General features: G+C 45.6%; 1 protein-coding gene across 1 annotated transcript in view; it reads left to right on the top strand.

Moving 5' to 3' along the window:
* LOC141499677 (uncharacterized) overlaps window positions 1–14160 on the top strand; it is a 74309-nt gene that overhangs the window by 21353 nt on the left and 38796 nt on the right. The window contains 3 exon segments of the mRNA XM_074202325.1: window positions 907–1060; window positions 1425–1513; window positions 5798–5947. Coding sequence (XP_074058426.1) covers window positions 907–1060; window positions 1425–1513; window positions 5798–5947 — 393 coding nt within the window.

Genomic DNA, 14160 nt, shown 5'->3' with positions numbered 1-14160 from the left:
GTGATGGTCCTGGGAAGCCTCTTGGTGAGTCTTTCCTGCCTTGGTCTCTCTCCATGCCATGCTGTCCCTGGTGACTCCCCCTCCAGTCCTACCCCTTGGGACAAGATGATTCTGGGTATCTTCTCCTGGCCACAGCCTCTCCCCCCTCCTAAGCCCCAAGCTCCAATCCAAGCTGAACCCTGAGAGTCCTGTCTTTTGCCCCTTAAGCAGGATCCCCAGGTTGACAAATGGCATCCACCCTTTATCACAGTCCCGAGTCTTTCCTTCCAATTTCTGTCTTTATCAGAGCCCAGAGAGGTCAGTGTGCAAAGGGTGCTGCCTTCCTCTGACCACAACTGCCTTTTCTCCAGAACAGGGCCAGGGAGTTTGGGGAGCAGGCCAGGTGACGACAGACTTCATTTCTGATGCGGGCGCTAACCCCACGGACTACAGTCACTATACAGAGGCTAGCCGGGGCTCACTTACTGGGGTCCCCTCTAACGTTTCTCTCTTCACTGATCCTGGGAGGTTGAGACACCGGCCTCATCCATTTTCTGGAAGATACAGAACACTGGAATGACCGACCACCTCGGTGCCCTAGGATGGTGGTGAGCTGCTGCAGGCCTGTGGGTGAGACAATGGCAGGGCACCTGTCTCGACGTGTGTATCTGGGTCTGGGGCCCCCCAAAACAAGAGAAAGGCCTATGAGGAGGCTGCATTCAAATGCCCCCAACTTGGGCAGGGGTCAGAGACTGTCCCCCCATTAGTCGGCGGCCTCCCCCCAGGCAGGGCCCCCCTCCACGTGCACTCTGGCTGAGCAAGAGGCTCTGGGCCTGGGCCTCCTCCTTGCAGCTCGGACCCTGCCCCGGAGAGCCGGGCTCAGGGCAAGGGGAGCCCCTCCCGAACCTCAGTGTCCTCCGCTCAGAGGGGGCGGGGCGGGGGAGGGGGCGGGGTCTGGGGCGGAAGCGGCTTCAGGCCATTGGGCGAGGCCCTGCAGGTGAGGGGGGCGGGCTCCGCCCCCGGGCTGGCCGCGGCCCGGGGAACTCTGGGAGCTTCCGGCCGCCTGTGCTTGCAGCCCCAGGTAGGCCGCTGCCCCCGCCGCCCCCCCCCCCCCCGCAGGGCGCCCCCGCCCCCCCGCAGGGCGCCCCCGCCCGCGCTTGCCCTTGGCTCCCACTTTCCCAACTTCGGACTTTGGCCACGGCCCGGGGGGGCCCGTCCCCCGAGTTGTGGGGCCCAGGCCCGGGCCCCCGCCAGGAGCCCCCCATGACCCTCCCAGAGGCCGCTCGGGCCCGTGGGGAGGGGGCTGCAGGGAGGCCAGAGGAGCAGTGGGGGGCTCGGACCCACCCGGGGGGGCCCATGGGGGCGGGCAAGGGGCCGGGGATGGGGGCCTGACAGGTCCCTCCCTCTTAGGGCCCCCCCTGGCCCTCTGTGAACCCCCTCCCCAGCACAGGCTGCAGAGGACCCAGATCTGCCCCAAGCAGGGAGCCTGGAGCCAGAGGGAATGGCCCCGGGGAGCCCCAGCCCCCCAGCTCAGGTGAGTGCAGGCCTCTGGCCCGACCCCCACCCCTAGCCCCGGCCCCTGCCAGGCACATGGAGGAGCCCTCTGCCCTGCGCCCTGCTGCTGGGGTTCCAGCTGGGTCACTGGCACGGCCACCAGGGCCCCCTGTCCCCCGGCGTCGCCCCCTCCAGCACGGGCACTTCCCTCCCTAGTGTCTGGTCTCCAGGGATCCTGTCTCTGCCGTCCTTGGACAGGGCCGCCCACTGGGGGCCTCCTGCCTCAGGTTCCCCCAGATCCCTCTGCAGCCCTCTCCTTGCCCGATTCTCAGGTCCTGTCAGTAAGGATATAGAAAGACCCTACTGTGCGCCAGCACTGTGTATTGGCCACGAAGGAGCAGGGCCTGCCCCCAGGTAGCGCCTAGTGTGCTGTGGCCTGTCCTCAGGCCTCCCTCCTTCCAGAGCTGGGGCCAAGCCAGCCCTACACAGACAGGGGAGGGGGCAGATCCCCCAAGGGGGAAGGCTCTACAGGTTCAAGACTGGGAAGCTGTCAGGGTTTGAATTATCTGAATCTTGGAGGAAGCCCAGGAGTCTGGGGGTGGAGCCCTTGGAAAGGCCGGGGCAGTTGAGGGGGGGTCCTGGTCAGTCCAGTGTCCCTGGGACAGAGAAGAAGAAGAGGAGGAGGGGAGTGAGGGGGTAGGAAGTGGTAACCTAAAAACAGAAAATAAAATAACATAACAATAGAGAATAATAGATTTGAGAAAAGGTTTATTTTTCTTTGACTTTAACTACCTCCATTACATAGTGGAGACCATGTTAGCAAAATGATCTCCCTCAGCTGAGTGAGATGCCAAAATGTACCCAGGAACAAGGGAAGGGGAACAGAACATACATAGCTAGAGTAGCCAAAACCTTCAACTTGTCTGGTCACCATTCCGTTATTTGATCTCAGAGGAACTTTCTTCCAAGATACTATGTTCAGGAAGGAGGGAACTTGTTTTTGACTTTGGAGTTGAAGTATCAGGAGCTCAGGGTAAGTACTTGTTTTTGATGTCTAAAAGTGGCCTGAATCCTTGATATGATGAGGTTCAGACAATCTGCTTTCAAAATTATATAGCAATTAGAGAGGGCAAGATAAGTGTAAAGTGGACACATTCCAATCCTTACCATTGCCTAGAAATACCACCTTCTACCAGGAAAGGAACTTGGGAATGGTTCTAGGAACCTCCTGTGGGCCACCTGATGCACCTTCTACATTGTCCTTATTGCATCCTGTTTTAAGAATTGTCAGGGGGCAGCTAGGTGGCTTAGTGCATAAAAACCTGCCTTGGAGTCAGGAGTACTTGGGTTCAAATCCGGTCTCAGACACTTAATAATTACCTAGCTTTGTGGCCATGGGCAAGCCACTTAACTCCATTTGCCTTGCAAAAAAAAAAAACCCTAAAAAAAAAAGAATTGTCAGGAGGCAGCCAGACAGCTTGATTACCATTTTGTGGTGTTTCAAAACGGGGATCTGCACCTCTATAGGAGGTGGATACCTTTGGTGTCTCCTCCAGAGGAGAGTTTTGGGTAAGGTCAAGAAGAACATTGGATAAAAAAAAGGTAGGGAAAAGGTGAATTTAAAAAGTAAAGACACAAAAGGGGGAGGCTCCAAAGTTTTTGGGTCTTTAGTACCCTTTATGAATGGGGTGGGGGGCCAAGGATTGAGTTTAAATCTGACCCACATGTCTGTGTGATCCCAGGGAAGTCTTTTAACTTTGTCTCAGGTTTTCATTTGTAAAATATGTTGGAAAAGTAAATAAATGTCCAATTCCTCCAGTCCTTGTGCTGTCTGAACAATAAATGGTGCCTCTGTACAAATTTATGACTAATTGAGCCTTTGGTCAGCTAAACAATGTTTCCTGGTTATTTAGCTTCCTTTGGGTTTTTTTTTTTTGCATGGCATTGGGCTTAATGACTTGCCCAAGGTCACCCACCTAGGTCATTATTAAGTTTTGAGGTCCTCCCATGGCCTGTGCTCTATCCCCTGAGCCACCTAGTGACCCTAATTTAGCTTGTTTTTGAAGCAGCTATTTATTTCGTTATTATCAGGAGGAGACCACTCCCTCATGCTTTGTGAAGATCTAAATCTGGTTGCTGGAGTGGCCTTTTCTGAAGTGAATGAAATCATCCCCAGAGTTGTAGGGACTCAAACCACAACTCCTTCCTGATCCCACCTAGTGAAGACCCTGCCCTCTGACTCCATAGTAAATATGTCCTTCTAGAAAGAGGCTTTCTTTGAGCTCAGTTTTGGGGGCTCCCTATCATGCATGATGGCTCTGTGAGTCTAAGTGAAGAAACATGGGCCGTTTTTCTTACTTTGCTGGTTCGTAGTCAAACTCTATGATCATTTTTTATAAGAAATCTCAAAATGAGATCAGGCGAATTGAACCTGACAGAAACAGCTGGACACCACCCACCCACACACTCCTAGGAAAGGCAGGGCTTTTGAAGGGATGGGGGGTAGGGAGGGTCCTCCTCAGGCCTTTTCCTGCTGTTGGTGTTCTCCAAGGAGACCATGAGAAGAGGTAGGTGATGACATGGCAGGCCAGTGAATTGGATTGAATTGAGGGGGGCAGGGCAAAGTCACCAATCTCCCCTTCTCTGAAGGCATCTGGACCCATTGGCCAGATAGGGGACAGGAGGACTAGGGATGGCTCTGCATGTAGTGGGCGACTTTGGTCTTTTAAAGCTAGATTTTTCCGAGGTTACAGTTTGAGGCAAAACCCATTCAGTCATTAAAGTTAGAACATAAGTGAGAGGTGAGGAGAGGCCAAGAATGACCATTTCTAGAAAAGAAGAAAAAACATTTTTGTTGGAGAGTAAGAGCCTGAGGATTCCTCAGTGGTTAAGGCTAGTAAGAAAGGAAATGACCATGGACCTCTTGCATAGTCAAAAATAAATCTACCAGTGCTGGGAGGGGAACAGCCTCAGACTCTTCTTTTTTTTAGGTTTTTACAAGGTGGGGTTAAGTGGCTTGCCCAAGGCCATACAGCTAGGTCATTATTAAATGTCTGAGGACGGATTTGAACTCAGGTCCTGACTCCAGGACTGGTGCTCTATCCACTGAGCCACCTAGCCACCCCAGGCTTTCTGACCCAAACAGAAACTCTTCCTATTTTCATTCACTCTGAATCAATCAGGCCTAAACTATGACCAAGTGGGCTTAATCTGAGACTCATTTGTCCTCTTCCCTTGGAGTTGAGACCAGTAGGTCCTAGGTTGGTCTTAACCAGGCCCTCTCTCCCTGCCCTAACTGCTTCTTAACTTCTGCCAACTCTTATGACCTCATGGTGAATATCCTGGGGGTCCTCCAGGAGTACACTTCCCTCTGTAACCTGCATACTGGACCAGTTTCCTGTCTCTAGCTGTTTTTCAGACTCTCAATGACTTCTCACTCACTCAGTCTCCCTCATACCCCAGATTTACTATTGTGTCATGTATTCCCTAAACTTCACAGGACTCAAGTGTCTTGCTTTCAACCTTCATGAGTCCTTTCTCCCTGGAAAGAGTTCCTGCCTGTCCCCACTTTATCTGTACCTGTCTCTTGGTCTGGTTCCCATCAGATCCCAGCCACTGGCTCAACTGCTCCACTTGCCCTTTAGGGATTCCAAATCTCAGCTGTACTGGGGTCTTCCTGGCTCCTAGGGAGATATCACGACACAGTCATCTTAATTTCCCAGCCTCAGTGTCCACTTTGAGGCCTTCTGCCCCTATCCAATGTCCCTGACCTTCCTAACGTGAGCTGGGTTACAGTGACTTGCCTCCCAAACTCTCCCTCTCACCCCCTCCCCAAAAGCGAACTCCTGCTTCCCTGACCTCATCCTCCTGCTGTGTGTTTTAGTTTGGGAGAGGGGCTGTTCGGAGGGCAAAGAATCTATAGGAGGGAAAGTTCTGACCCAGGAACCTCAGTGATTTAGATTGGTCTCATCCTATCTAGGATTCTAAAACACCCTCATTGTAGAAGGATGGTTAGGATACAGAAGAGGAGGAAGAGTCTTCCTGTATAGTCTTCATTTCTAAACCTGACCCTTTCTGCTGCCTCCCCTTTGGGGGGGGGGGAGAAAAAAAATGGTTTTGGTCATGGGGTATTAACATCATAAACTCAAGACAACTCAGACAAAAAAGTGAACACCCTCAGCCATCCCTCATCTCTGCAATATGTTTATGTGGATTGTCCACCCAGTCAAAATCTCCTTTAAATGACCTCCCTCCTTCTTTCAAATGTAATCTCTGTCCTGAGGACAGGACCTGGGCCTTTATAACTCCTGTTCATTCCTTATAGACCAGCCTCCTGCCTCAGAAGAGAATGGAAAGACCTCTGAGCTACCAAGATCTTTCTACCTGCCCAGTTCAGTCTGCAGAGAATCAAAGCCTCGACCAAGCAGGGAGCCTGGAGGGAATGATCCCTGGGAGCCCTGGACCTCCACCCCTGGTGAGTGCAGTCCAGTCAGACTTGAGCAACATTAATTATTATTATTTTTTTTTGTAAGGCAAATGGGATTAAGTGGCATGCCCAAGGCCACACAGCTAGGTAATTATTAAGTGTCTGAGACCAGATTTGAACCCAGGTACTCCTGACTCCAAGGCTGGTGCTTTATCCACTATGCCACCTAGCTGCCCCACAACATTAATTATTGTAAACTTCATAATTAGATTTTAGAATTAAAACAAATGAAGTTTATGAAGCTGATTCACTAAGTTCATTCTGTAGACATTTCAGAAATGTCTCCCAAGAGCAAAACAAGAAAAGGGTTCTAAACTTTTGGGGACCAAGCAGTCAGGTCAGATATGAGTGCATGGAGCTGCCATTGATTACTTGATGATCCTCTTCCATGTCAGATCCCATGAGCAGCAGGACTAGTGTCTCGCTCCTGACTTGAGGATTTGTTGTTATTAGATATGTTATAGACATACAAAACCTAGGATTTCTCCTATTCTAAACTGTCATAAATAGAGAAATATATTTGGGATGCTTAGAGAGATAACCAGACCTGCTATCCTTGGATAATCTCCCTCTCATTGTCACAACTGGGAAGGACAATTCATGGAAACAGATGAGGGCCAGGCTAATTTCTCAGATAGAGTCACTATTCAGATTTCTAGCTGGAGAGATACAAACCTTGATAAGGTAGAGACAAACATAGAGGCTGAGAAAGCAGGTTTGGATAACAAGTTTTAAGTTTCCATTTCCATAGATATAGAGGATGGTCTATGAATCATTAAGACCTCTTTGCTGAATCATTTCTTAAACCTCCACTACTCTCTGTGTCTTTGAGCTGGGGGCTTCGGGTCTTCCTTATTTCTCTATTCTTAATGTATAGCAAAGAATGACTTTATCTGAATCCCAGAAATTTTGATATGTTGTTTGATCTCTAGAAATGAAATTATCAGTAAATTCTATAAGCATCCTTCATCTTAAAAAAAATCATGGCTCTCAGGAGGGCGGCTAGGTGGCGCAGTGGATAAAGCACCGGCTCTGGAGTCAGGAGTACCTGAGTTCAAATCCGGCCTCACACACTTAATAATTGCTTAGCTGTGTGGCCTTGGGCAAGTCACTTAACCCCATTTGCCTTGCAAAAAACCTAAAAAAAAATCATGGCTCTCTTAATACATGCATCTCCCAAGGTTAGCGAATTTCTTGAGGCAAGAATAGAACAGTGATTAGCAAGAGCAGGATTTTTCTATCTGACCCATCACAGACCATCTTAAATTTAGATTGAAAACTAAGAGTTGGACAGCCACAGGACAAAAGCAATTAATTTTAAATAGGGCTAATAATAAATGATAATGAGGGGTCACCTAGAGTGTGCACCAGCTCTAAAGTGAGGAATATTTGAGTTCAAATTCTGCCTCAGACATTTCATTATTGCCTAGTTGTGTAACCCTGGGCAAGTCACTTAATCCCATTGCCTTGCCTTCCCCTCCCCCAAGTAATAAATAGAGTAAATGTTAGAGGAGCAATTCAATCTTCTCACAGGATAGGTCATCCTAGCCTGCTTTTTGGGGTCTGTTTTTTTCCACTCTATCTTCATTTCTGATGGACTTGGAAGAGTCTTTCATTTTTCTAAGATTTTTCCCTTGATTTTGAAAGACTTTTCTTTGCATGACTTGCAGGAATTTTTTTTTCTGAATTGAATTGCTAAATTTTATCCATTATGACTCCTGGAATTTGCAATATTAGATTTTTGGGGTTTCTCTGAAGGTGTTTTGTGAGTTTTTTCCACTGGCATTTCCTTTTCTTGGTTGCCTTGGTTTTCTAGGTTGTCCTTCACTTTTGTGTATTTTTTTTCCCCAATCTATTTTCCATTTTGTTTTTGGGACACTTGTTATGGCAGATTCCAGGATTTTTATTCCCTTAGCCTCAAGTCACTGACACCTTAGCAGAAGGATGAGAAGGGTTTAGGATGAGGAGAAGGTCCCATTTCAGGGGCCTGGTAGAGAAGTCAGTCAGAAATCTCAGTGAAGTAGAGCCATATGAGTAATGAGGAGATGTCTGAGATGGTCCTTCAAAGGAAGTTTGTAATTCACCCCCATGATGGTGGGGAATGTTTGGAGTAGCTTCTAATTGCTATAATTGAGGGAATCAATTAGAAATCAGTTTAGTTTCTGAAAAAAGAACAGCTTTCCTTTAAATAAGATCCTATACAATGTGTACTATACAATGAAGCAAAACAACTCTTGGCACCCTAGAGAAAAGAAACAATTTAAAAATTCTTGGGAATTTCAGAAAGTGGAATAGAGCAGTAAAGTCCGAATTGTTTAGAAGTAAAATAATAGAACAAAGGAAGTGAAAGGTGCAATGTGGATTAGAAATAAACCATAGATCAAATTTTTAATTTTTTAAAAATTCTGAGTTCTAAATTCCATCATTTGCTCCTTCTCTTTCTCCCCACCTTCTCTTTTTCCCCACCTTCATCCTTTTTCTGAGATGTAAGCTGGTTTAGGTTTATCTGTGTAGTCATGGAGCACATTTCCATATTCTTCATTTTTTCAAGATGACTCAAAAGGAACAAAATGAGAGAATATGAAAAATATCATGCTTTAGTGTGTATTCAGATGATCAGTACTTTCACTGTAGGTGAATAGTATGATTCATTATTAGTCCTTTGGATTAGTTTTGGGTTATTGTATTGCTGAAAGTAGCTAAGCCATTCACAGTTATTGTACAATATTGCTTTTCTTTCTTTCTTTTTACTTTTGTAAGGTTTTTTGCAAGGCAATGGGGTTAAGTGGCTTGCCCAAGGCCACACAGCTAGGTAATTATTAAGTGTCTGAGGCTGGACTTGAACTCAGGGATTCCTGACCCCAGGGCTGGTGCTCTATCCACTGCACCACCTAGTTGCCCCCACAATATTGCTTTTAATGTCTAAAACATTCTCCTGATTCAGTTCATTTTTCTTTGCCTCAAGTCATGTAATTCTCTCCAGCTTTTTCTTTTTTTTATATTTAATATTTATTCTCATTTTGTACAAATGTTATTTTATACATTAATAAAATATTCTTGTTTAGAGTAAACAAAATACCCCCTCCCCCAAAAAATATAGATTCGCTTGAGCAATAAAGGGGAGAGAAAAAATTAAAATTAAAAAATAATAGTAATAATTATAGGTATGGCAAGGTGGCGCAATGGATGGAGCACCAGCCCTGGAGATGGGAGCACCCGAGGCCATATCCGGCCCCATACACCCAGCAGTCACCCAGCCATGTGACATGCAAGCCACTCCAACCCCACTGCCCTGCAAAAACCAAAAAATGAAGAAAAAAAAAGACCCCAAATAAAATAAAATAGTAATAATAGTAGGGGCAGCTGGGTGGCAGACAGAGCATTGGCCTTTGAGCCAGGAGCACCCAGGTCCAAATCCGGCCTCAGACACCCAATGATCACTCTGCTATGCGGCCCCAGGCAGGCCACCCAGCCCCATTTACCCTGCACCCCCCCAAATAAATAATAATAATAATAATAATAATAATAATAATAATAATAATAATAATAACAACAGATATGCTTCAGTCTTTGTTCCAACACCAACAACTGTCACTGGTAGATCACATTGTTTATGATAAGTCTATCACAAAAGTTACTTCCTTATTTTTCCACCGTTGCCATTGCTGATCTCAACTCCCTCCTTTTGTATTTCTCCACTACCATGTACTATATTTTCTCTCTCCTTTCACTCTGACTCTGCGGTGGGGTAGCTGAGTGGCGCAGCAGACAGATTACTGGCCTTGGGGCCAAGAGTCCCTGAGCCCCACTACCACCCCTTAGGCCCTATGGTCCTGGACAGGCCATCCAATCCCAGCCCCTTGGAAAAAGTAAAAAAGAAAATGTGTTATATCTGACCACCCTGTCCCCATGGTCCATCCTCTCCTCCATCACTCACATCACCCCCCCCCCCCCGCTTCTCCCTGTGCCCCCCCACCTCCTTCTTACTCCAGATGTCTATACCCCATTGAGTATATATGCTGTTTCCTCTCCTAGCCACCTTTGATGACAGCAAAGATTCCCGCATTCCCCCTTGCCTACCCCCTTCCATATCATAGCAATAGCTCATTATAATGAAGAAAAATCTTATTATATGAAATATCTTGGCCTATTCCCCCTCTCCTTTTTCTTTTTCCCATTACATTTCCCTTTTTTTTCCTATTGACTCCATTTTTACACCATATTTTATCTTCAAATTCAGCTTTCTCCTGTGCTTCAACTATAAAAGCTCCTTCTACCTGTTCTATTAACTGAGAAGGTTCATATGAGTATTGTCAGTGTCATTTTTCTATGTAGGAATACATGCAGTTCATCATCATCAAGTCCCTCATATTTTCCCCCTCTCCTCCAATCTTTATATTCACCTGAGTCCTGTATTTGAAGATCAAACCTTCTGTACAGCTCCAGCCATTCCAACAGGGACATTTGAAATTCCCCTGGTTCATTGAAAGTCCATTTTTCTCCCTGGAAGAGGACATTCAGTTTTGCTGGGTAGTTGATTCTCGGTTGCATTCTAAGCTCTTTTGCCTTCCGGTATATATATTATATTCCAAGCCTTATGAGATTTTACTGTAGTTGCTGCTAAGTCCTGTGTGATCCTGACTGCAGCTCCACGATATTTGAATTGTGTTCTTCTGACTGCTTGTAATATTTTCTCTTTGACTTGGGAGTTCTGGAACTTGGCTATAATATTCCTAGGGGTTGGTTTTTTGGGATCTCTTTCTCTGGGGGATTGGTGGATTCTCTCCATTTCTATTTTGCCCTCTACTTCTAGAATATCAGGGCAATTTTCCTGTAGTAATTCTTTGAAAATGATGTCAAGGCTCTTTTCCTGATCATGACTTTCAGGTATTCCAATAATTTTTAAATTATCTTTCCTAAATCTGTTTTCCATATCAGTTGTTTTTTCAATGAGATGTTTCACGTTTTCTTCTAATTTTTCCTTTTTTTTGGTTTTGAAGTATTGATTCCTGATTTCTTGTAAATTCATCAATCTCCCTGAGTTCTATTCTTTGTCTGAAGGATTTGTTTTCCTCAGGGTTTTCTTATCTCTTTTTCCATCTGGCCCATTCTGTTCTTTAAAGCATTCTTCTCCTCAATGACTTTTTGAACTGTTTTATCCATTTGACCTAAGCTGGTTTTTAGCAAACTATTTTCTTCAGCATTTTTTTGGATTTCCTTGACTAAACTGCTAGCTTCATTTTCATGTTTTTCCTGCATCTCTCTCCTTTCTTTTCCCAGTTTTTCTTGTAACTCCCTCATTTGATTTTCAAAGTCTTTTTTGAACTCTGTCATAGCCTGAGCCCAATTTCTATTTTTCTTGGAGTCTTTAGATGCAGGAGCTTGTGCTTCCTCATCTTCAGACTGAGTATATTGATCCTTCTTGGGATCATAGATAATGTATTTCTCAATGGTGTTCCTCTTTTTTCTCTGCTTGCTCATTTTCCCAGCCTAAGCCTGTTTTGGGGGTGCTTCCTGAGCTTTTGGGACACTCCCACAAGGGTCTCAGTGTGTGAGGCTCTGTCCTCCTTCCTGGTCTGTGAATGACCATAAGCGCCCCCCTCTGCCATGGGGCTGAGGTGGGGGGGGCTAGACTGTGATCAGTATCTGAATGTGTTCAGAGCCCCAGAGTCCTGTTCTAGGAGCAGAGGACAGAGCTGGAGAGTCTCTCTCTCTTCACTCCCCTCCCTAGTTTCAATGGGCTTATGCCCTGGGGGCTCCTGCTTACCAGCCCCACCTGCTTCTGTTTCCTGGATCTGGCCAAGCTGCTCACTGTGTGCCCTGAGGGCTGGGCTTCACATGCTCGCTCTGGCAGGGGTCCCCCCACTGCTCCCCCAATTTGTGCCCGGTGCTCCCCCGGGGTGTAGCTCAGGAAATTCCCCTGCTGCTGTGAGCAGCTGGTCCCAGCACCCTGGGGCTGCCTCTGGGAGGCTTCATGAAGTTCTTTCACTCTGGCAGGACACCCCTCTGGCGGGCCCCCCCTCCAACCCCAGGGAGCAGAGCCTTTCTGCTCTTTTTCAGGTTACCTTGAGTAGGAGAACTGCCCCAATGGGTCCCTCTGTCGTTTCTGTCTCTAGAAAATTTAGAGTCCTTAGTTTTGAAGATTTATGAGAGAACACCTAAGACATGATCCGCTCTTGTCACCATCCTGCCTCAGCCCATTCTCTCTAGCTTTTTCAATTACCTTCTTAAAAGAAGAAATCATAATAATGGATAACAAAAAGCTAATTTTATGCATAGGATGGAGAATGGTTCTCAAACATCAGATTCTCTAATAAAGTGAATCATCCATATGATGGAAATGGAAGAAAGTGAAATGGAAGGCTATTAAGTTCTAAGCACATTGGCAAAGCACTTTCTGTACATGTTATAGATGGGAAGCAGAAATGACCCTTCCCCAGTATTAGGGTAGTTTGAGTTTAGCTATTCTCTCCTGTTTTATGATCCGTCAGTGGGCCTTTTCTCTTAATATGTGCTCTCTCAAATTTCTAGAATTCTAGGGGTATGTTTGGATTTCTTACAAAGGAACCAACAATATTTTTTCTGATGAATTAAGTCAAGAAGATCTGAAGACAGTTAAATATTGCTTTTTTTTTAAAAAATCAAACAACCATCTGTTCTCCACGTAGAAACATTTTTCTTGATAAGGAAATATTTTATGTAATGAATCTATGACAAAAAAAATGAAATCAATCATAAAGCAAAAGTATAAGCAGTTTTAGCCAGAGGATATCCCCAAAATGAACTCAAGTCCTCATTATAACAAGAGATAACTGTTTTCTCCACTTAGTGCAGTCCAGATTCTGATTAATAATATCTCCTTATGATCCTCTAAATGATTTCATCCAGATATGTGCTCTTTTCTTTCATTTAGATCTTTATTTTAACTTTGTTTTCTTTGGGCTGTTCACAAGAACAGCTACCTACTTGAGCTTGCACAAAGGAGGACACAGACCCTAGGTTAATCTCAGAACTAGAAGGGACAGACCTAACCTAATTTCAGGTTTTGATCAGATTGAGGCTAAGTCTTTTGTCTTTATTTTTGAAGAAATGACTTTTTTAAATACATTATTAAAATATTCTTGTTTAAGAGTAAACTAATACCCCCTCCCCCCAAAATATAGACCCTCATGAGCAAAAAAAGGGAAAAAATTAAAATAATGATAATAATAATAATAGTAATAGGGGCAGATAAGTGGCACATTGGATGGAGCACTGGCCCTGGAGCCAGGACCACCTGAGCCCAAATCCGGCTTCATACAACCAACAAACACCCAGCTGTACAACCCCATCCACCCCGCAACCCCCTCCCCCCAAAAAAATAACAAAAATAATAATGATAAAATATGTGCTTCAGACTGTGTTCTAACACCACCAGCTCTGTCACGGGTGGATCACATTCTTTAGGATAAGTCCATCACAAAAGCTGCTTCCATAATTTTCCACTGTTGCCATTACTTCCCCACTACCATATACTATATTTTCTCTCTCCTTTCACTCTGACCACCTTTTTAAATGTGCTGTAGGGTAGCTTAGTGGCAGCAGACAAAGCATTGGCCCTGGGGCCAAGAGGCCCAGAGCCCACCTACCACCCCTAAGGCCCAGCAACCACCCTGCCCTGTGGTCCCAGACAGGCCATCCAATCCCAGCCCCTTGCAAGAAGTAAAGAAGAAAACATGTTATATCTGACCACTCTCCCCCACAGTCCACCCTCTCCTCCATAACTCACATCCCCCCATCCCCCATTCCTCTTCTCTCCTTATTCTAGATGTCTATACTCCATTGAGTATATATGCTGTTTCCTCTCTGAGCCACCTCTGATGAGAATGAAGGTTCCCTCATCCTCCCTCACCTTCCCCCTTCCATATCATTGCAATAGCTCATTGTAATGAAGAAATCTTATATGTAATATCTTAACCTATTCTCTTTTCTCTTACTCCCATTACATTTCCCTTTTAGCCATTGACTCCATTTTTACAAAATATTATATCTTCAAATTCAGCTCTCTCCTGTGCTTCATCTATAAGAGCTCCTTCTACCTGCTCTATTAAATGAGAAGTTTCCTATGAGTATTATCAGTATCATTTTTCTGTGCTGGAATACATGTAGTTTATCATCTTTATCATATTTTTCCCCTTCTCCTCCAATCTCTGTGCTTCACC

The sequence above is a fragment of the Macrotis lagotis genome, chromosome X, assembly GCF_037893015.1.
Source record: "Macrotis lagotis isolate mMagLag1 chromosome X, bilby.v1.9.chrom.fasta, whole genome shotgun sequence".
Taxonomy (NCBI): Eukaryota; Metazoa; Chordata; class Mammalia; order Peramelemorphia; family Peramelidae; genus Macrotis; species Macrotis lagotis.
Note: the sequence above shows the minus strand (reverse complement) of the source record. Positions and strands in the feature narration are given on the sequence as shown.